Genomic DNA, 21,721 nt, shown 5'->3' on the forward strand with positions numbered 1-21,721 from the left:
ATTATAAAATATTGTTATACAATATATCCTTATAGCTTATTTTATACCTAATAGTTTGTACCTCTTAATCCCTTACCCCTTATTGCCCCTCCCTCCTTCCCTCTCCCCCCTGGTAACCACCAGTTTGTACTCTATATCTGTGAGTCTGCTTTTTGGTTATATTCACTAGTTTGGGGTTTTTTTGTTTTTTTTTTTTTTTTAGATTCCACATGTAAGTGATATCATACAGTATTTGTCTTTCTCTGTCTACTTATTTCACTTAGCATAATACCCTCCAAGTCCATCCATGTTGCTGCAAACGGCAAAATTTTGTTCTTTTTTATGGCTGAGTAGTATTCCATTGTATATATATATCACACCTTTATCCATTCATCTGTTGATGGACACCTGGTTTGCTTCCATATCTTGGCTATTGTGACCAATGCTGCTATGAATATTGGGGTATATGTATGTTTTTGAATTAGTGTGTTTGTTTTTTTCGGATGTATACCCAGGAGTGAAATTGCTGGGTCATATGGTAGTTCTATTTTTAGTTTTTTGAGAACCCTAGACTGGAGCCATTTAAATAAGAAAACATCCCACACCCATCAGAAATATCAGTGGGGTTAGGGTTATGTTCTCCTCCACTCACCTGCATCATGATTACTTACTTTACTTACCCTCCCACACCTGTGTCTTCATCTCTGCAGCGACAGGAGCACTACCCGTCAATGGGCTAAAATCCTTCCCTTTCTGTGCAGGCTGCCTTGCTATTATTGAAAGCAGTTCTTGGTTTGATATTTCAGATACACTCATGAGAAAAGATAGGTTATAATTCACTTTTCTTCTCACCAACAGCCTTTGAAAGCTTTAGAGAACAAAAAATATTATTCTGAGATCTTACAAGTAACAAGTACTATGTCTTGAATTCTTATATCATCCTAAGTATTTTGAGACACGCCTCACATAAACTGTTTTGATTCTTACAACAACCTGTAAGATGTGTTATCTTCATTTTATAGATGAGGAAACTGAGGGCCAGCAGAGAGAAAACATTGCCCAAGGTCCCATAACTGGCCAAATACCGAACCAAGTTTCACCCAGTTTCTTCTGCCCTCTCCCTTGTAAACGTTCAAAATAGAATGGCAAAGTTAGATGCCTTATGAGAGGGAAAAATGAATAACATTATAAGAGTTCATATTATAAGAAGAAACATCAATCCAGTAGATTAACATTTTTTTGGTAATGTATAAGAAAGCCTTCACTGGGATTCTTTAAACAGCCAGTACAAATAACAAAGCTCTAGTAAGTAGCCACATACTTGCTGGGTTAGATAGTAGATAACTTACTGTATTTGGAGTTGCTCTAAATTTGGAAGGTAGTTAAAATGTTGCCCAAGAAATTGAGAAATTGAAATGATTTCAAATATTCCAGATATACAAGGAAGGTCATCAAGAATAGTGCCCACCAGGAGAGCTGTAAAATGAACCGGGCAAGGGGAATTCAGCCGTGTTTGCCTTTCATCAGGCTGCTGGGTGTAGCAAGTACCGTAAAGGCTTGCTTATCTAGGTCGTAAAAGTAAGAAAAGAAAAAAATATTTCTGTGTCTGTTGCAAAAGGCCAGAATACCTCAGATCTAATTTGGGCTTAATTAGATTTTTCTAATTGATGGGGATGGGACTTCTCCATGACTGCCGCCGTGAATGGAACAGAAGAATGTCATTGACATAGAACATAGGGGCCTATGAGACCATCTCCTGCATCTTTGTTCTCTTGTGTCAGTGTGAAGGTTTCATCCAGCACATACGGAGTTCATTCCACAATCCATGATGATTTTGCCAGATTACATTCTTCTCTCTGTGTGATATGCATAGAAATGCATGCTGTTGTTTATTCATTTAGTTTGAAAGGCTAGGTTTCTTTTTTTTTCCCCAAAACATATCGAAAGGTACTTGGTTTTAATGAACCTGAGGAACTGTTTACTTTGATAAATGAACAGATGAAATGCTCATGGTTTTCCAGCAGAACTAACATCAATCTTTTGCAACTTTCAGGGCCTGTAATTCAGTGTTTACAGCATTAGACCACTGTCATGAAGCCATAGAAATCACAAGCGATGACCACGTGATTCAGGTATGGTGACACTTTTTATCTTTAGGTGTCAAAATAAAGCCTTTCTAGTTTGCGCCATCCTTTTTCAAGCACTTTGCTGTAATTCTCACATTTCGGCACATTTTCTTTGGAGAAAGGAACATCAAAGTATGCAAGGAAAACTGATATTCTTAAGCTAAGAATTAGATACTCAAGAAGAATAAAAATTAGTTCAGATTGGAGCCTGCGGTTTCTTTCACAGAGATGAGGTAAATTCTTTAGACTATGCAGGAAGGCACTGTTTATACAGAAGTATGTCAGAGTTGTAGAGTAACTGCTTACACACGCCTTGGGAACAAAATGTTGTGAACAGTCCTCAGTTATCTGCCTACAGTTGGTATTCCAGTTATAAAGCACTCTTATATAATACTAAAGTCATCTTCCTAAGGAAATGTGTATAGCAGACAAACCTTTATTGAATTAAAGTTGTCTTATTATTTGTTGGAAGGTAAGACGTTTACACTTTAAAAATACTCTGAAATGTAGACCTTCCACTGATGGGCACTGACTTGACTGCCCTTGGTTTGCATAGTGGCACCGAGCGTGAGGACCATTTGCTACCATCGGAAGAGACCAAAGACAGTGTCCAACACAAAGTGGCCCCGTAACAGGGCCTCACACATGCGCTCCTGTGAAACCCCCATTGCACACACACACACCCTGCCCTCACACGGGGTCAGTGACATCAGTAGCCCACCGTGCCCAGGCCCTGTCATCAACACACTCATGAGATTATCTCATTTGCATTCAGGAACGCTATGAAAGAGACATAGGGCCTGATAATACAGAGATGGGGAAACTGAGGCCCAGGAAGGCCAAGGAACTTATCCAAGGAAAGCCTCAATAATAAATACTGGAACCAAAACATCCAGCCATGTCTTTCTGACTCCAAAGCCTTCCTACCTGGTTCCCTGTTGGGCTATATTGTTAGAATTTGTTTTTCTGGCTGTCCCATGACCTGGGTCTGAAGGCTTCCTCATGTTGCTGCCTATTACTGGCCCACCTGCCCACAGATCTGCCCTGAACCACAGTGAAATCAGACATGTTTCTGTTACAGACTGAGCACAAACCCCACAGCTCTCCCACTTCTACCTGGACTTGAACAGTCAATTCTGTTCATGAAACACGTTTGCTTTGCACTTCTCTCTCTTTTTTTTTTTTTAACAAGAAAAACCCAGAAATTTATTCATATGTACTTGTATACCAGGGAGATATCCAGGGAAAAGGAGATAATTCGCACCTCCCTCTTTTACGGGGAAGCCGGGTTGTGATTTTAGTGATGAGGAGAGGGGCGTCTCTGCTCTCTACCAGCCTTGTAATCTTGCATACAGTCCTTTAACAGGCAACTGAGTCCTTCCTTCTACAGTTAGCTCCTGGTGGTTAGGAAACCTGTATCTCTAGGAGACGTGATATGGCGATGGTGTCACTTGAATCACCTGCCAGCCTTTACCTTGAAGAGGAAGAAGCAGGGATTGAGGACAGTGGGTGCCTGGGAAGGGGAATCCCTGTATTAAAAGGGAAACTGACCTGACTGCAGGCTTTTCCTTGGGGCGCCCTCTCAGACCCCTTTAAAAACCTACCTGCTTTCTGAATATAAAACTCAAGAACAAGGAGGAAGAACTTGAATAGAGGATATTATATGTAAGGGGGAAATTTAAAAGGCCTTTGTGCTATAGATTTTAAGATGAGTCATCATGAATGAGATACATCATGTACGTTCCTACTCAATAGCAGAGTCCTTCTCGGGGCAGTGCCGCTTCACAGGGAACGTGCCCCTTAGTGCAGATGGTCAGAGGTCGGGCAGTAGCACTTAACATTTAGGAACAATAGCTACCTACCCATCCATCCATTGAAACTACCTATCTGTTTGCTTTAAAACACTTACATGGTGCTTACCATGTGCCAGAGGCAGTACTAAGCATTTTTTTTTAATTAAAAAAATTTTTTTTATTTTGGCTGCCTTAGGTCTTCGTTGCTGCGCACAGGCTTTCTCCAGTTGCGGTTGAGCGGGGCTGCTCTTTGTTGCGGTGTGCGGGATTCTCATTGTGATGGCATGTCTTTGTTGCAGAGCACGGGCTCTAGGTGCACAGGCTCAGTAGTTGTGGTGCACAAGCTTAGTTGCTCTGCGGCATGTGGGATCTTCCTGGACTAGGGCTCGAACCCATGTCCTCTGCATTGGCAGGCGGATTCTTTTTTTTACTTTTCTATTTTTTAATTTATTTTTTTAACATCTTTATTGGAGTATAATTGCTTTACAATAGTGTGTTAGTTTCTGCCGTATAACAAAGTGAATCAGCTATACATATACATATATCCCCATACCTCTTCACTCTTGCATCTCCCTCCCTCCCACCCTCCCTTTCCCACCCCTCTAGGTGGTCACAAAGCACTGAGCTGACCTATTTCCCTGTGCTATGTGGCTGCTTCCCACTAACTACTGATTTTACGTTTGGTAGTGTATATATGTCCATGCCACTCTCTCACTTTGTCCCAGCTTACCCTTCCCCCTCCCTGTGTCCTCAAGTCCTTTCTCTAGTAGGTCTGCGTATTTATTCTCGTCCTGCTCCTAGGGCCTTCACAACCATTTTTTTTTCTGATTCCATATGTATGTGTTAGCATATGGTATTTGTTTTTCTCTTTCTGACTTACTTCACTCTGTATGACAGACTCAAAGTCCATCTACCTCACTATATATAACTCAATTCCGTTTCTTTTATGAATGAGTAACACTCCATTGTATATATGTGCCACAATTTCTTTATCCATTCATCTGTTGAAGGACACTTAGGTTGCTTCCATGTCCTGGCTATTGTAAATAGCGCTGCAATGAACATTGTGGTACATGACTCTTTTAGAATTATGGTTTTCTTATGGTATATGCCCAGTAGTGGGATTGCTAGGTCATATGGCAGTTCTATTTTTAGTTTTTTAAGGAACCTCCATACTGTTCTCCATAGTGGCTGTATCAATTTACATTCCCACCAACAGTGCAAGAGGGTTCACTTTTCTCCACACTCTCTCCAGCATTTATTGTTTGTAGATATTTTGATGATGGCCATTCTGACTGGTGTGAGGTGATACCTCATTGTAGCTTTGCTTTGCATTTCTCTAATGATTAGTGATGTTGAGCATTCTTTCATGTGTTTGTTGGCAATGTGTATATCTTCTTTGGAGAAATGTCTATTTAGGTCTTCTGCCCATTTTTGGATTGGGTTGTTTGTGTTTTTGATACTGAGCTGCATGAGCTGCTTGTATATTTTGGAGATTAATCCTTTGTCAGTTGCTTCATTTGCAAATATTTTCTCCCATCCTGAGGGTTGTCTTTTCATCTTGTTTATGGTTTTCTTTGCTCTAAAAAGCTTTTAAGTTTCATTAGGTCCCATTTTTTAATTTTTGTTTTTATTTCCACTTCTCTAGGAGGTAGGTCAAAAAGGATTTTGCTGTGATTTATGTCATAGAGTGTTCTTCCTATGTTTTCCTCTAAGAGTTTGATGGTGTCTGGCCTTACATGTAGGTCTTTAATCCATTTTGAGTTTATTTTTGTGTATGGTGTTAGGGAGTTCTAATTTCATTCTTTTACATGTAGCTGTCCAGTTTTCCCAGCACCACTCAGTGAAGAGGCTGTCTTTTCTCCATTGTATATTGTTCCCTCCTTTATCAAAAATAAGGTGACCATATGTGCATGGGTTTTTTCTCTGGGCTTTCTATCCTGTTCCATTGATCTGTATTTCTCTTCTTGTGGCAGTACCATACTGTCTTAATTACTGTAGCTCTGTAGTGTAGTCTGAAGTCCGGGAGCCTGATTCCTCCAGCTCCATTTTTCTTTCTCAAGATTGCTTTGGCTATTCGGGGTCTTTTGTGTTTCCATACAAATTGTGAAATTTTTTGTTCCAGTTCTGTGAAAAATGCCAGTGGTACTTCGATAGGAATTGCATTGAATCTGTAGATTGCTTTGGGTAGTATAGTCATTTTCACAATGTTGATTCTTCCAATCCAAGAACATGGCATATCTCTCCATCTCGTGGTATCATCTTTAATTTCTTTCATCAGTGTCTTATAGTTTTCTGCATACAGGGCTTTTGTCTCCTTTGGTAGGTTTATTCCAAGATATTTTATTCTTTTAGTTGCAATAGTAAATGGGAGTGTTTCCTTAATTTCTCTTTTCAGATTTTTCATCATTAGTGTATAGGAATGCAAGAGATTTCTGTGCATTAATTTTGTACCTTGCTACATTACCAAATTCATTGATTAGCTCTAGTAGTTTTCTGGTAGCATCTTTCGGATATTCTCTATATAGTATCATGTCATCTACAAGCAGTGATAGCTTTACTTCTTCCTTTCTGATTTGGGTTCCTTTTATTTCCTTTTCTTCTCTGATTGCTGTGGCTAACACTTCCAAAACAATGTTGAATTATAGTGGTGAGCGTGGGCAACCTTGTCTTGTTCCTGATCTTAGTGGAAATGGTTTCAGTTTTTCACCATTGAGGACAACGTTGGCTGTGGGTTTGTCATATATGAGCTTTATGATGTTGAGGTAAGTTCCCTCTATGCCTACTTTCTGGATGGTTTTTAATCATAAATTGGTGTTGAATTTTCTCAAAAGCTTTCGCTGCATCTGTTGAGATGATCATATGGTTTTTCTCCTTCAATTTGTTAATATGGTGTATCACATTGATTGATTTGTGTATATTGAAGAATCCTTGCATTCCTGCGATAAACCCCACTGGATCATGGTGTATGATCCTTTTAATGTGCTGTTGGATTCTGTTTGCTACTATTTTGTTGAGGATTTTGCATCTGTGTTCATCAGTGATATTGTCCTATAGTTTTCTTTCTTTGTGACATCTTTGTCTGGTTTTGGTATCGCGGTGATGGCAGCCTTGTCGAATGAGTTTGGCAGTGTTCCTCCCTCTGCTATACTTTGGAAGAGTTTGAGAAGGATAGGTGTTAGCTCTTCTCTAAATGTTTGATAGAATTCGCCTGTGAAGCCCTCTGGTCCTGGGCTTTTGTTTGTTGGAAGATTTTTAATCACAGTCTCAATTTCAGTGCTTGTGATTGATCTGCTTATATTTTCTATTTCTTCCTGGTTCAGTCACGGAAGGCTTTGCTTTCCTAAGTATTTGACAGTTTCTTCCATGTTGTCCATTTTATTGGCATATAGTTGCTTGTAGTAATCTCTTGTGGTCCTTTGTATTTCTGCAGTGTCAGTTGTTACTTCCTTTTTCATTTCTAATTCTATTGATTTGAGTCTTCTCCCTTTTTTTCTTGATGAGTCTGGTTAATGGTTTATCAATTTTGTTTATCTTCTCAAAGAACCAGCTTTTCGTTTCATTGATCTTTGCTATTTCTTCCTTCATTTCTTTTTCATTTATTTCTGATCCAATCTTTATGATTTCTTTCCCTCTGCTAACTTTGGGGTTTTTTGGTTCTTCTTTCTCCAGTTGCTTTCGGTGTAAGGTTAGATTGTTTATTTGAGATGTTTCTTGTTTCATAGGGTAGGAAGTATTGCGATAAACTTCCCTGTTAGAACTGCTTTTGATGCATCCCATAGGTTTTGGGTCGTCATGTTTGTGTTGTCATTTGTTTCTAGGTATTTTTTGATTTCCTCTTTGATTTCTTCAGTGACCTCTTGATTATTAAGTAGTGTATTGTTTAGCCTCGATGTGTTTGTATTTTTTACAGATATTTTCCTGTAATTGATATCTAGTCTCATAGCATTGTGGTTGGAAAAGATACTTGATATGTTTTCAATTTTCTTAAATTTACCAAGGCTTGATTTGTGACCCAAGATATGATCTATCCTGGAGAATGTTCCATGAGCAGTTGAGAAGAAAGTGTATTCTGTTCTTTTTAGATGGAATGTCCTATAAATGTCATTAAGTCCATCTTGTTTAATGTATCATTTAAAGCTTGTGTTTCCTTATTTATTTTCTTTTTGGGTGATCTGTCCATTGGTGAAAGTGGGGTATTAAAGTCCCCTACTATGATTGTGTTACTGTCGATTTCCCCTTTTATGGCTTTTAGCATTTTCCTTATGTATTGAGGTGCTCCTCTGTTGGGTGCATAAATATTTACAATTGTTATATCTTAATCTAGGATTGATCCCTCACTCATTATGTAATGTCCTTCTTTGTCTCTTGTAATAGTCTTTGTTTTAATTTCTATTTTGTCTGATATGAGAATTGCTACTCCAGCTTTCTTTTGATTTCCATTTGCATGGAATATCCTTTTCCATCCCCTCACTTTCAGTCTGTATGTGTCCCTATGTCTGAAGTGGGTCTCTTGTAGACAGCATATATATGGGTCTTGTTTTTGTACCCATTCAGCCAGTCTGTGTCTTTTGGTTGGAGCATTTAATCCATTTACATTTAAGGTAATTACCGATATCTATGTTCCTATTACCATTTTCTTAATTGTTTTTGTTTTTTTATGCGGTACGCGGGCCTCTCACTGCCGCGGCCTCTCCCATTGTGGAGCACAGGCTCCAGACGTGCAGGTCCAGTGGCCACGGCTCACGGGCCCAGCCGCTCCGTGGAATGTGGGATCCTCCCAGACTGGGGCACGAAGCCGTGTCCCCTGCATTGGCAGGCAGACTCTCAACTACTGCGCCACCAGGGAAGTCCTGGGTTTGTTTTTGTAGGTCTTTTCCTTTCCTTGTGTTTCCTGACTAGAGAACCTCCTTTAGCATTTGCTGTAAAGCTGGTTTGGTGGTGCTGAATTCTCTTAGCTTTTGCTTGTCTCTAAACATTTTAATTTCTCTCTCGAATCTGAATGAAATCCTTGCTGGGTAGAGTAATCTTGGTTGTAAGTATTTCCCTTTCATCACTTTAAATATGTCCTGCCACTCCCTTCTGGCTTGCAGAGTTTCTGCTGAAAGATCAGCTGTTAACCTTATGGTGATTCCCTTGTATGTTATTTGTTGTTTTTCCCTTGCTGCTTTTAATATTTTTTCTTTGTATTTAATTTTTGATAGTTTGATTAATGTGTGTATTGCTGTGTTTCTCCTTGGATTTATCCTGTATGGGACTCTCTGTGCTTCCTGGACTTGATTAACTATTTCCTTTCCCATAATAGGGAAGTTTTCAACTATAATCTATTCAAATATTTTCTCAGTCCCTTTCTTTTTCTCTTCTTCTTCTGAGACCCCTATAATTCGAATGTTGGTGCATTTAATGTTGTCCCAGAGGTCTCTGAGGCTTTCCTCAATTCTTTTCATTCTTTTTTCTTTATTCTGCTCTGTGGTAGTTATTTCCACTGTTTTATCCTCTAGGTCACTTATCCGTTCTTCTGCCCTGGTTATTCTGCTATTTATTCCTTTTAGAGAATTTTTAATTTCATTTATTGTGTTGTTCATCATTGTTTGTTTGCTCTTTAGTTCTTCTACGTCCTTGTTAAATGTTTCTTGTATTTTTCCATTCTATTTCCAAGATTTTGAATCATCTTTACAATCATTACTCTGAATTCTTTTTCAGGTAGACTGCCTATTTCTTCTTCATTTGTTTGATCTGGTAGGTTTTTACGTTGCTCCTTCGTCTGCTGTGTTTTTCTCTGTCTTCTCATTTTGCTTAATTTACTGTGTTTGGAGTCTCCATTTTGCAGGCTGTAGGTTTGTAGTTCCCGTTGTTTTCGGTGTCTGCCCCCAGTGGGTGAGGTTTTTTCAGTGGGTTCTGTAGGCGTCCTGGTGGAAGGAACTAGTGCCTGTGTTCTGATGGATGAGGCTGGATCTTGTCTTTCTGGTGGGCAGGTCCACGTCCAGTGGTGTGTTTTGGAGTGTCTGTGACCTTGTTATGACTTTAGACAGCCTTTCTGCTAGTGGGTGGGGTAGTTTTCCTGTCCTCCTAATTGTTTGGCGTAGGGTGTCCAGCACTGTAGCTTGCTGGTTGTTGAGTGGATCTGGGTCTTAGCATTGACATGGAGATCTCTGGGAGATTTTCTCCATTTAATATTAAGTCGAGCTGGTAGGCCTCTGGTGGACCTGAACTCGGCTCTCCCACCTTCAAGGCACAGGCCTGACACCCGGCTGGAGTACCAAGACCCTGTCATCCAGACGGCTCCAAATAAAAGGATAAATAAATAAATAAATAGATTAATTAATTAAATAAAGTTATTAAAATAATTATTAAAAATAAAAAAGAGTTTTAAAGTAGTAAAAAAAAAAAAAAAAGAAAGAAGTAATGAAGAGCACAACCAAACCAAAAAAACAAATTCACCAATGATAACAAGCACTAAAAATTATACTAAAAAAAAAAGAAAAACGGACAGAGAGAACCCTAGGACAAATGGTAAAAGCAAAGCTATACAGACAAAATCACACACAGAAACATATACATACACACTCATAAAAAGAGCAAAAGGAGAAAAACGTATATATCGTTTCTCCCAAAGAGAGGAGGAACTCAAATAAACAAGAGGAACTCAAATAAACTTTAGGTGCTTTCTTACACCTAAAGCAACTGGAGAAAGAGGAAGAAAAAACCCAAAGTTAGCAGAAGGAAAGAAATCATAAAGATCAAATCAGAAATAAATGAAAAAGAAGATGGCAGCGTAGAAGGATGTGCTCTCACTCCAACTTGTGAGAACACCAGAATCACAACTAGCTGCTGGACAATCATCGACAGGAAGACACTGGAACTCACTAAAAAAGATACCCCACATCGAAAGACAAAGGAGAAGCCACAATGAGAAGGTAGGAGGGTCGCAATCACAGCAAAATCAAATCCCATAACTGCTGGGTGGGTGACTCACAGACTGGAGAACACTTATACCACAGAAGTCCACCCACTGGAGTGAAGGTTCTGAGCCCCACGTCAGGCTTCCCAACCTGGGGGTCCGGCAATGGGAGGAGGAATTCCTAGAGAATCAGACTTTGAAGCCTAGTGGGAATTGATTGCAGGACTTCGACGGGACTGGGGGAAACAGAGACTCCACGCTTGGAGGGCACACACAAAGTAGTGTGCACATCAGGACCCAGGGGAAGGAACAGTGACACCAGGGGAGACCGAAGCAGACCTACCTGCTAGTGTTGGAGGGTCTCCTGAAGAGGCAGGGGAGGGGTGGCTGTGGCTCACCGTGGGGACAAGGACACTGGCAGCAGAAGTTCTGGGAAGTACTCCTTGGTGAGAGCCCTCCCAGAGTCTGTCATTAGCCCCACCAAAGAGCCCAGGTAGGCTCCAGTATTGGGTTGCCTCAGGCCAAACAACCAACAGGGAGGGAACCCAGCCCCACCCATCAACAGTCAAGCGGATTAAAGTTTTACTGAGCTCTGCCCACCAGAGCAACAGTCTGCTCTGCCCACCACCAGTCCCTCCCATCAGGAAACTTACACTGGCCTCCTAGATGGCCTCATCCACCAGAGGGAAGACAGCAGAAGCAAGAAGAACTACAATCCTGCAGCCTGTGGAACAAAAACCATACTCACAGAAAGACAGACAAGATGAAATGGCAGAGGGTTACGTACCAGATGAAGGAACAAGATAAAACTGCAGAAAAACAATTAAATGAAGTGGAGATAGGCAACCTTCCAGAAAAAGAATTCAGAATAATGATAGTGAAGATGATCCAGGACCTCAAAAAAACAATGGAGGCAAAGATCGAGAAGATGCAAGAAATGTTTAAGAAAGACCTACAAGAATTAAAGAACAAACAAACAGAGATAAACAATACAATAACTGAAATGAAAAATACACTAGAAGGAATCAGTAGAATAACTGAGGCAGAAGAACAGATAAGTGACCTGGAAGACAGAATGGTGGAATTCACTGCTGCAGAACAGAATAAAGAAAAAAGAATGAAAAGAAATGAAGACAGCCTAAGAGACCTCTGGGACAACATTAAACGCAACAACATTCATGTTATAGGGGTCCCAGAAGGAGACAAGAGAGAGAAAGGACCCAAGAAAATATTTGAAGAGATTATAGTCGAAAACTTCCCTAACATGGGAAAGGAAATAGCCACCCAAGTCCAGGAAGCACAGAGAGTCCCATACAGGATAAACTCAAGGAGAAACACGCCAAGACACATAGAAATCAAATTGGCAAAAATTAAAGACAAAGAAATATTATTGAAAGCAGCAAGGGAAAAATGACAAATAACATACAAGGGAACTCCCATAAGGTTAACAGCTGATATCTCAGCAGAAACTCTACAAGCCAGAGGGAGTGGCATGATATACTTAAAGTGATGAAAGGGAAGAACCTACAACCAAGATTACTCTACCAGGTAAGGATCTCATTCAGATTCGATGGAGAAATCAAAAGCTTTACAGATAAGCAAAAGCTAAGAGAATTCAGCACCACCAAACCAGCTCTACAGCAAATGCTAAAGGAACTTCTCTAAGTGGGAAACACAAGAGAAGAAAAGGACCTACAAAAACAAACCCAAAACAATTAAGAAAATGGTCACAGGAACATACATATCGATAATTACCTTAAACGTGAATGGCTTAAATCCTCCAACCAAAAGACACATGCTTGCTGAATGGATACAAAAACAAGACCCATCTATATGCTGTCTACAAGAGACCCACTTCAGAACTAGGGACACATACAGACTGAAAGTGAGGGGATGGAAAAAGGTATTCCATGCAAATGGAAACCAAAAGAAAGCTGGAGTAGCTATACTCATATCAGATAAAATAGACTTTAAAATAAAGAATGTTACAAGAGACAAGGAAGGACAGTACATAATGATCAAGGGATCAATCCAAGAAGAAGATATAACAATTATAAATATATATGCACCCAAAATAGTAGCACCTCAATACATAAGGCAACTGCTAACAGGAAGGAGGAAATCGACAGTGACACAATAATAGTGGGGGACTTTAACACCTCACTGACACCAATGGACTGATCTTCCAAAATGAAAATAAATAAGGAAACACAAGCTTTAAATGACAGAATAGATTTAATTGGTATTTATAGGACATTCCATCCAAAAACAGCAGATTGCACTTTCTTCTCAAGTGTGCAGAGAACATTCTCCAGAACAGATCACATCTTGGGTCACAAATCAAGCCTCAGTAAATTTAAGAAAATTGAAATCATATCAAGCATCTTTTCTGACCACAACGCTGTGAGATTAGAAATGAATTACAGGGGAAAAAACGTAAAAAACAGAAACACATGGAGGCTAAACAATACGTTACTAAATAACCAAGAGATTACTGAGGAAATCAAAGAGGAAATCAAAAAATACCTAGAAACAAATGACAGTGAAAACACAACGATCCAAAACCTATGGAATGCAGCAAAAGCAGTTCTAAGAGGGAAGTTTATAGCTATATAAGCCTACCTCAAGAAACAAGAAAAATCTCAAATAAACAATCTAACCTGACACCTAAAGGAACTAGAGAAAGAAGAACAAACAAAACCCAAAGTTAGCAAAAGGAAAGAAATCATAAAGATCAGAGCAGAAATAAATGAAATAGAAACAAAGAAAACAATAGCAAAGATCAATAAAACCAAAAGCTGGTTCTTTGAGAAGATAAACAAAATTGATAAACCATTAGCCAGACTCATCATGAAAAAAAGGGAGAAGACTCAAATCAATAGAATTAGAAATGAAAAAGGAGAAGTAACAACTGACACTGCAGAAATACAAAGCATCCTAAGAGAGTACTACAAGCAAATCTATGCCAATAAAATGGACAAGCTGTAATAAATGGACAAATTCTTAGAAAGGTGTAACCTTCCAAGACTGAACCAGGAAGAAATAGAAAATGTGAACAGAGCAATCACAAGTAATGAAATTGAAACTGTGATTAAAAATCTTCCAACAAACAAAAGTCCAGGACCAGATGGCTTCACAGGAGGATTCTATCAAACATTTTGAGAAGAGCTAACACCCATCCTTCTCAAACTTTTCCAAAAAACTGCAGAGGAGGAAGCACTCCCAAACTGATTCTATGAGGACACCATCACCATGATACCCAAAGCAGACAAAGATACTATAAAAAAAGAAAATTGCAGACCAATATCACTGATGAATATAGATGCAATAATCCTCAACCAAATACTGGCAAACAGAATCCAACAGCACATTAAAGGGATCATACACCATGAGCAAGTGGGATTTATCCCAGGGATGCAAGGATTCTTCAATATATGCAAGTGAATCAATGTGATAAACCCTGTTAACAAATTGAATAACAACCATATGATCATCTCAATAGACGCAGAAAAGCCTTTTGAGAAAATTCAACACCAATTTATGATAAAAACTCTCCAGAAAGTGGGTATAGAGGGAACCTACCTCAACATAATAAAGGCCATATACGACAAACCCACAGGAAACATCATTCTCAATGGTGAAAGACTGAAAGCATTTCCCCTAAGATCAGGAACAAGACAAGGATGTCCACTCTCACCACTATTATTCAACATAGTTTTGGAAGTCCTAGCCATGGCAGTCAGAGAAGAAAAAAAAATAAAAGGAGTACAAATCAGAAAAGAAGAAGTAAAACTGTCACTGTTTTCAGATGACATGATGCTCTACATAGAGAATCCTAAAAATGCCACCAGAAAACTACTAGAGCTACTCAATGAATTTGGTAAAGTTGCAGGATACAAAATTAATGCACAGAAATCTCTTGCAATCCTATACACTAATGATGAAAAATCTGAAAGAGAAATTAAGGAAACACTCCTATTTACCATTGCAACAAAAGGAATAAAATACCTAGGAATAAACCTACCTAGGGAGACAAAAGTCCTGTATGCAGAAAAATATAAGACACTGATGAAAGAAATTAAAGATGATACCACGAGATGGAGAGATATACCACGTTCTTGGATTGGAAGAATCAATATTGTGAAAATGACTACAGTACCCAAAGCAATCTACAGATTCAATGCAATCCCCGTCAAATTACCAATGGCATTTTTTATGGAACTAGAACAAAAAGCCTTAAAATTTGTATGGAGACACAGAAGACCCCGAATAGCCAAAGCAGTCTTGAGGGAAAAAAACGGAGCTGGAAGAATCAGATTCCCTGACTTCAGACTATTACTACAGAGTAATCAAGACAGTATGGTACTGGCACAAAAACAGAAACACAGATCAATGGAACAAGATAGAAAGCCCAGAGATAAACCCACGCACCTATGGTCAACTAATGTATGAGAAAGGAGGCAAGGGTATACAATGGATAAAACATAGTCTCTTCCATAAGTGGTGCTGGGAAAACTGGACAGCTACATGTAAAAGAATGCAATTAGAACACTCCCTAACACCATACACAAAAATAAACTCAAAATGGATTCAAGACCTAAATGTAAGACTGGACACTATAAAACTCTTAGAGGAAAACATAGGCAGAACACTCTTTGACATGAATCACAGCAAGATCTTTTTTGATCCACCTCCTAGAGTAATGGAAATAAAAATAAACAAATGGGATCTAATGAAACTTAAAAGCCTCAGCTCCCCGCCTCCGCCCTCCCCAGTGGCTGAGCAGACAAGCCTCTTGGGCTGGTGAGTGCTGGTCGGCACCGATCCTCTGTGTGGGAATCTCTCAGCTTTGCCCTCTGCACCCCTGTTGCTGTGCTCCCCTCTGTGGCTCCAAAGCTTCCCCCCCGCCCGCCACTCCCTGTCTCCACCAGTGAAGGGGCTTCCTAGTGTGTGGAAACCTTTCCTTCACAGCTTCCTCCCACTGGTGCAGGTCCCGTCCCTATTCTTTTGTCTCTGTTTTTTCTTTTTTCTTTTGCCCTACCCAGGTACGTGGGGAGTTTCTTGCCTTTTGGGAGGTCTAAAGTCTTCTGCCAGCGTTCAGTAGGTGTTCTGTAGGAGTTGTTCCACATGTAGATATATCTGATGTATCTGTGGGGAGGAAGGTGATCTCCACGTCTTACTCTTCTGCCATCTTGATGGTCTCCCGGCAGGTGGATTCTTAACCACTGTGCCACCAGGGAAGTCCCAGTACTAAACATTTTATACATACTCATTTATTTGTTAAAACAATTCTATGAACCAGGTACTACTGTCGTAGTCATTTTACACATGAGAAAATTGAGGACCAGGGAAGGTAAGCAACCTGCCCACAAGTCATGTAGCTAGTAATGGGCAGAGCCAGGATTTGAACTTGGGTGCCTTGGCTCCATAATCCATGTCCTAGAGTATCTGCTGCATTGTGAGGTCACCGGGCATGAAAGTAGAGCTATGATTTCTACCCATATTTGCAACCTAGTAGCAAAAGCAGAATAAACACATGTGAAAATGTATGAGAATTTAGCCAACAAATAAGGAAAATAATACATTCTCAAATTATCCATTCCTCAGATATTTACTAAACAGTTCTGAGTATCCAAAGATAAATCCAAAGTAGCCTTTGCCCTTGAGGATTTTCGTGTCTCGTGGGGGAGAGAGAGAGAGAAAAATATAGATTCAGCGTAATAAGTCACCAGAAGCCTGCACCGGAGAGAGTGGGAGTTGTAGGAGTGGCACAAACTCAGACTGGGCAGGGGCTCAAGGACAGCTTGCTGGAGGAGGGGAGGGAAAAATTGGAGTTGACGTGACCAGCAGATGGGGAAGGGCTTTCTAAGCAGAGAGCAACTGGGAGGATGCCCACACGTGGGAGACAAGCACGCACTGCTCAGCTGCGTGCAGGGCTGGGCCAGGGGGCTGTGGGGCTGAACTCGTGAGCAGGGGTCCTGCTGCCCAGCCCAGGGAGGACAGTGACCACCACGTGAAGTGGTAGGAGATCAGTGAAGACAGTGTCACCGCCTCCTCCTCTTCAGCGACCTCCATAAGGCCTGGTGCCAAGGGCCCCAGAGCAACTTCCCGACTCGTCCACTTCCCAGGGGTAATTGTACTAGCAGCAGCTGTGTTCGCCAGAGAGTAGCTCCCCAGATGTCCCTGCATCGCTCGGTTCCTCACTGCTGTCATCCCCGTGGAGGGCAAGCGTGATTACAGTTTGCAAGACCGTTTCTGAAACAGCAGATGGATATCAATTATGCCCAAAGAAATCTGTGACCTAGATACAGTGCGCTCATGTTTTCCCCATATTCTTCGTCACTTGTCCCCTCCACTCAGCTGCTCATCTGGTGACTCTGTTCTTTGAGAAGAAATTGGAGGGTGGGGATAGCAGCCAGGAACCAGCCAAGGTGATAGCTCTAAATTCCAGGGCCCTGGGCAGAATTTTGGAAAGAAACATCTGAGTCTGCTGGTCCCAGCATGTACCAAGCTGGGGGGCCGGGGCAGGGAGGTTTTTGCGGTACGCGGGCCTCTCACTGTTGTGGCCTCTCCCGTTGCGGAGCACAGGCTCCAGACGCGCAGGCTCAGCGGCCATGGCTCACGGGCCCAGCCGCTCCGTGGCATGTGGGATCTTCCTGGACTGGGGCACGAACCCGTGCCCCCTGCATCGGCAGGCGGACTCTCAACCACTGCACCACCAGGGAAGCCGCTGCCCAAGGCTTTTAACTTAATTTATTCTTCAGTTAGACTAGAAGCGGCCCCAAGCTAGAGCATTGGTTAATAGACAGTGGCAATTATCTATTAATAATATCTAGATGCGAGAGATCGAATTGCTTCTTTGTAGAGAGGTGACTAATAGAAGCCACAATCTGTTGAATGGAGTTCTAGTTAATTTTTATTCTTTTTTTCTGAGTTTTTTCTTATTTCATGGGTGGTACGTGATGAATAAGGCCCACTGGAGGCTGGCACTAGCAGATAAAAGCTTCTTGCTCTTTTTCTGCTGAAGAATGTCTTCCGATTTCCCAGAGGGCCCGGGGTGCTGGGATGGCAGTTGAATTAATGCATTGCTGCTCAGGAGGGAAGCACCTATTCCGGGGGCATTTGGGGCTTGGGGGTCGGGTCAGCACCCCCATCGGAGAGTGCTCGCCCAGGGCACGTTTCCTCTGTGTCCCAACAAGCGTTCCTGCGAGGCACACAGCACCCTGCCCTGACCTTTAACCGCTTCTCGTTCACAGTATGTCAACCCAGCCTTCGAAAGGATGATGGGCTACCACAAAGGTGAGCTCCTGGGGAAAGAACTCGCCGAGCTGCCCAAAAGTGACAAGAACCGGGCGGACCTTCTTGACACCATCAACACCTGCATCAAGAAGGGCAAGGTAAAAAAATAGAGAGAGAGAGAGAAGGGCAAGGTGGGTGAAACCGAAGCAGTCCACAAACCCTTCCCCAATGCATTTTTTCTTCTGTGAGTTTTTATGTCATGTCTTTAACGTTGGCTTCTTTAATAACGTTGCAATTAAGTGAAAAATCCTTTATGTTTGCAAGATGAGTTAACTTTTGAGTTAATTTTGGATAGCAAGCGAACCTCGTGCTTATCCTGATGGTATAGAATCTGGTGATCTTGTGTAAGGAAGTTTCTTCCTTCACATGAATGAATCTCACCTGTCATGGCTGGAATTTCATACCTATCTCTGAGGAGAGCTGTTCTATATTTTTTAGTTTATCCAGTGTTTGGGGGACCAAGAGCATTTAATATCAGTATTTACGTGTCTTACAGGCCCAGTTTTCGGTCAGTTTTCCTTTTTCTGCTCTCTTTACCCATCACAGTTCAGTTTGTCCAGCGACCTCCACTGCATCCCAGCAGATGAAGGCAGTAGTGCAGGTGCAGTGGGCATCTCTCCACAAGCCTTCCTTTCCAGAGGAGCATTGCTCTCATAGCTGGAACTGCCTTTCTTTTAATCATTCAGATGCTTTCTCTGATGTGAAGTAGTTAGATAAGCATTGTATTTATTTAATGGGGGACCATTTTATAGAAATAAAATGTTTGGCTTATATATCATGGCCAAAATTAGTAAAAGAAAAGAACATTGGGGCAGTGAGACTGAAAAGGAAACAGGACATTGTTAAGTCCTCCAAAAATTCTGCCTGGAGAGTACTGCCACACATCTAGTGACCCCAACATGCATACCAGTTAGCCATCCTTTGTGAGTGTGCGGGCAGAAAAAGGCTGCAAAGAGTCTCAGGTCTAATTCAACCACTTCCTCCCAGAAATAGTGGAGGTGCCACAGGCCCCCCGCCTTGAGGTCACCGGGCTCTTTATCCTAGCCGGCTCCTCAGGGTCGGGCCACAGCAAGTCTTCACACTCCCCATCCATGGAAACTGCCAGGAGCCAGATTAAGCCCAGAGAAGGCTTGGCTGGAGGCCCGATAGGATAGTAGAAGGATGATGGGCTTCAAGGAAAGTTAAGAGATAAATTTATAACCACATTTTTCACTTTCTCACGTGGGCACATTAGTCAGCATCTCTGAGCCTCTGTTTACCTATCTGCAAATGAAGGGTGATAATATCAAGCTCACAGGTTGTTGTAAAGATCTCGAGAAAGACCTCAGAAGAACCCCTTGACCTGGTGCCCCTACACCCACAGGGCTGAGAGCAGGAATGGCATCCACTGCTCAAGTGTCCCAGAACCAGGAGGGGCAGCCCCTGGTGGTGGGCTCATTGCTCTGGTGGGCTCCATGCACTGTGACCATGAGCCTTACGTAGTCACCGTCGTGGTGGGTGCAACTCTGGAGCAGTATTTTGTGGAATGTAACAAAAGTATGTGGGAACTTCATGGCTGAACTTGATGAGACCCTCTGTAGGAGCCACCGAATGCCTGGACAGAAGGATTTTAAGAGCTCTCTTTATGTAGGAGTGGCAGGGGGTTTACTATGCCAGACGGAAATCCGGCGACAGCATCCAACAGCATGTGAAGATCACTCCAGTGATTGGCCAAGGAGGGTGAGCGCCAACTCTTAAACTCTTGTTTTGAGGGGCCTCTGTGGGTGTTGGGTTTGTATATGGAAATGCAAGTGTGTTAGACCCACAAATAGTAGGATTGGGTCTGTACGTAGTACCTGCCGAGGACACCTCCGTGTGGCCGGCAGCAGCCCCAAAACAACACAGGCTCTACTTCTGCTTGTGGGCTCTATGAAGCATCGCTCCGACTGTCCACTTCCTCCTGATGGTCTGGGGGTCCACTGTCCCCACGCCGCAAGGAGCTCAGTTTCTAGGCCTTTCCCTGTCATCACAAAGACCACAGAACAGCAGGGCTCGCTGCCTCAGCCCCACCTGGGAGCCGAGCTTCTCTCCTTGAGGCACCGGCTCTGTGATGATTCTCTCCAGTCCTCGGGGCTTGTTCCACAGGGAAGACAGAACCCTGGGGGTCATGGTTAGGAGAAAAAGGTGTCTGTCCAGAAGCTGAGACATCTGATTCCATGTGAATCTCAGGTTACCAGAGGAGCCTGTTCATTTGCAAAGAGATAAGGAAAATGCTCAATTCCATTTCCTTCTCCCAGTTACATTTTGTGAGAAGGTTTATGGAGCCAGACAGGACCCCCTAACAGTACATCACTGAGGAGCCTTCGTAAACAAGCCTGAAGGTCAACCAGCCAGCGTCATGGTACAGGTTCACAAGGGACACACGCTGTTGGGTGATGTTTTGGAAATAGAAAAGGAGCAGTTATGGTGCGAATAACCAGCAAAGAGAGCCCTGTCTGTGACTCTTATTGTGTGGTTAGAAAACGTTCTGTAGTCAGCAAAGTGTCTGTAGGTTGTTTCCGCTCCAATTTTACTTATTTGTTAGTTTCAAAATTGTTCCCCCCTCCGTTCAGAATCCACTGTCTCATGTTTCCTGCTACTTTGCTTCACTCCGCATGGTGGGGACGCTGGTAGCCCTGACCAGGGGTTTCGAGCGCACAGAGAAAGGCCCCCAAAACCCTCCTGAGCGCACAGGCTTCCGTGTGGCCGTTTCCACCAGCGGTCAGAGCTCTGAGGCCACGATGGCCATCACATTATCGTTTCCAACCATCATCCTTAGACCGTCTTCTCAAGCTAGGATTCACTGTGTGTGTGTGTGACCAGAATTATTAGGTAACAAGGTGGAGGAGACCGAGTTATTGTTTGGTTATTTCTGTCAGAATGAGTTTTTCTGATTTTTCTGATGTGACAGATAAGAGCAAGAAGTTCTAGAGCCCAGAGACAGTGTTATTTTTTCCCCCAATATTTTCCCCCAGTGAGCTGTCAAAGGAAATTCTTAACTAAAAGTAGGAAAATTTTACCTCTTCCTATTTAGTGATGCTCACTACAGAATAACCAGGACTCTTCAGAGTCCTCCAGAGAAAACTGAACCAAAGAGGAAGACAGACAGAGACAGAGAGACAGAAGCAGAGACACAGAGAGAAGAGACTCATTACTATAAAATCTAACATAGTCCTCTGTAATTCCAACTTCACTCAGTAGAAAATCTACCTTGAGCTGATCGTTGTGCAGGACTAAGGCACCTGTTGTCTTTCCCTGGTGTCCTTGTGGTAATGAGCAACACCACAGGCTGTTTGGGGATTCTGTCCATGATCTTAAAACAAGAGGGTTTTTCTGTGCCTGAAAAATGCCATCATTTATGATGACCGGGCTGTGAAAGAATGTGGAATATTAAATGTAAAAACAACAACCATGAACTTTGGTCATTGTCCAAATGAGTCTTTGCCTTCTATATAAGCTGTAAAAGTATTAGTGTCAGCAGAATTAAATCCCATTTTAACTTAAAGTCTGGAGTAGCATTTCATCCTGTCACTGATGCTATCTAGGAGCCAGGCCTCAGGAGTTGGTTAGAAAATGAAGTACCCATTAGGAAAGTGTTTCTGAGC

At 41.9% G+C, this 21,721-nt stretch overlaps 1 protein-coding gene across 3 annotated transcripts in view; it reads left to right on the forward strand.

Moving 5' to 3' along the window:
• PDE8B (phosphodiesterase 8B) overlaps positions 1-21,721 on the forward strand; it is a 286,354-nt gene that overhangs the window by 170,858 nt on the left and 93,775 nt on the right. For all 3 annotated transcript variants that reach the window (XM_067731048.1, XM_067731046.1, XM_067731047.1), the window contains exons 7-9: positions 2,033-2,111; positions 18,056-18,196; positions 19,729-19,817. In XM_067731048.1, the coding sequence (XP_067587149.1) occupies positions 2,033-2,111; positions 18,056-18,196; positions 19,729-19,817 (309 nt within the window). The remainder of the gene's footprint in view (positions 1-2,032; positions 2,112-18,055; positions 18,197-19,728; positions 19,818-21,721) is intronic.

The sequence above is a fragment of the Pseudorca crassidens genome, chromosome 3 (genome assembly GCF_039906515.1).
Source record: "Pseudorca crassidens isolate mPseCra1 chromosome 3, mPseCra1.hap1, whole genome shotgun sequence".
Lineage (NCBI taxonomy): Eukaryota > Metazoa > Chordata > Mammalia > Artiodactyla > Delphinidae > Pseudorca > Pseudorca crassidens.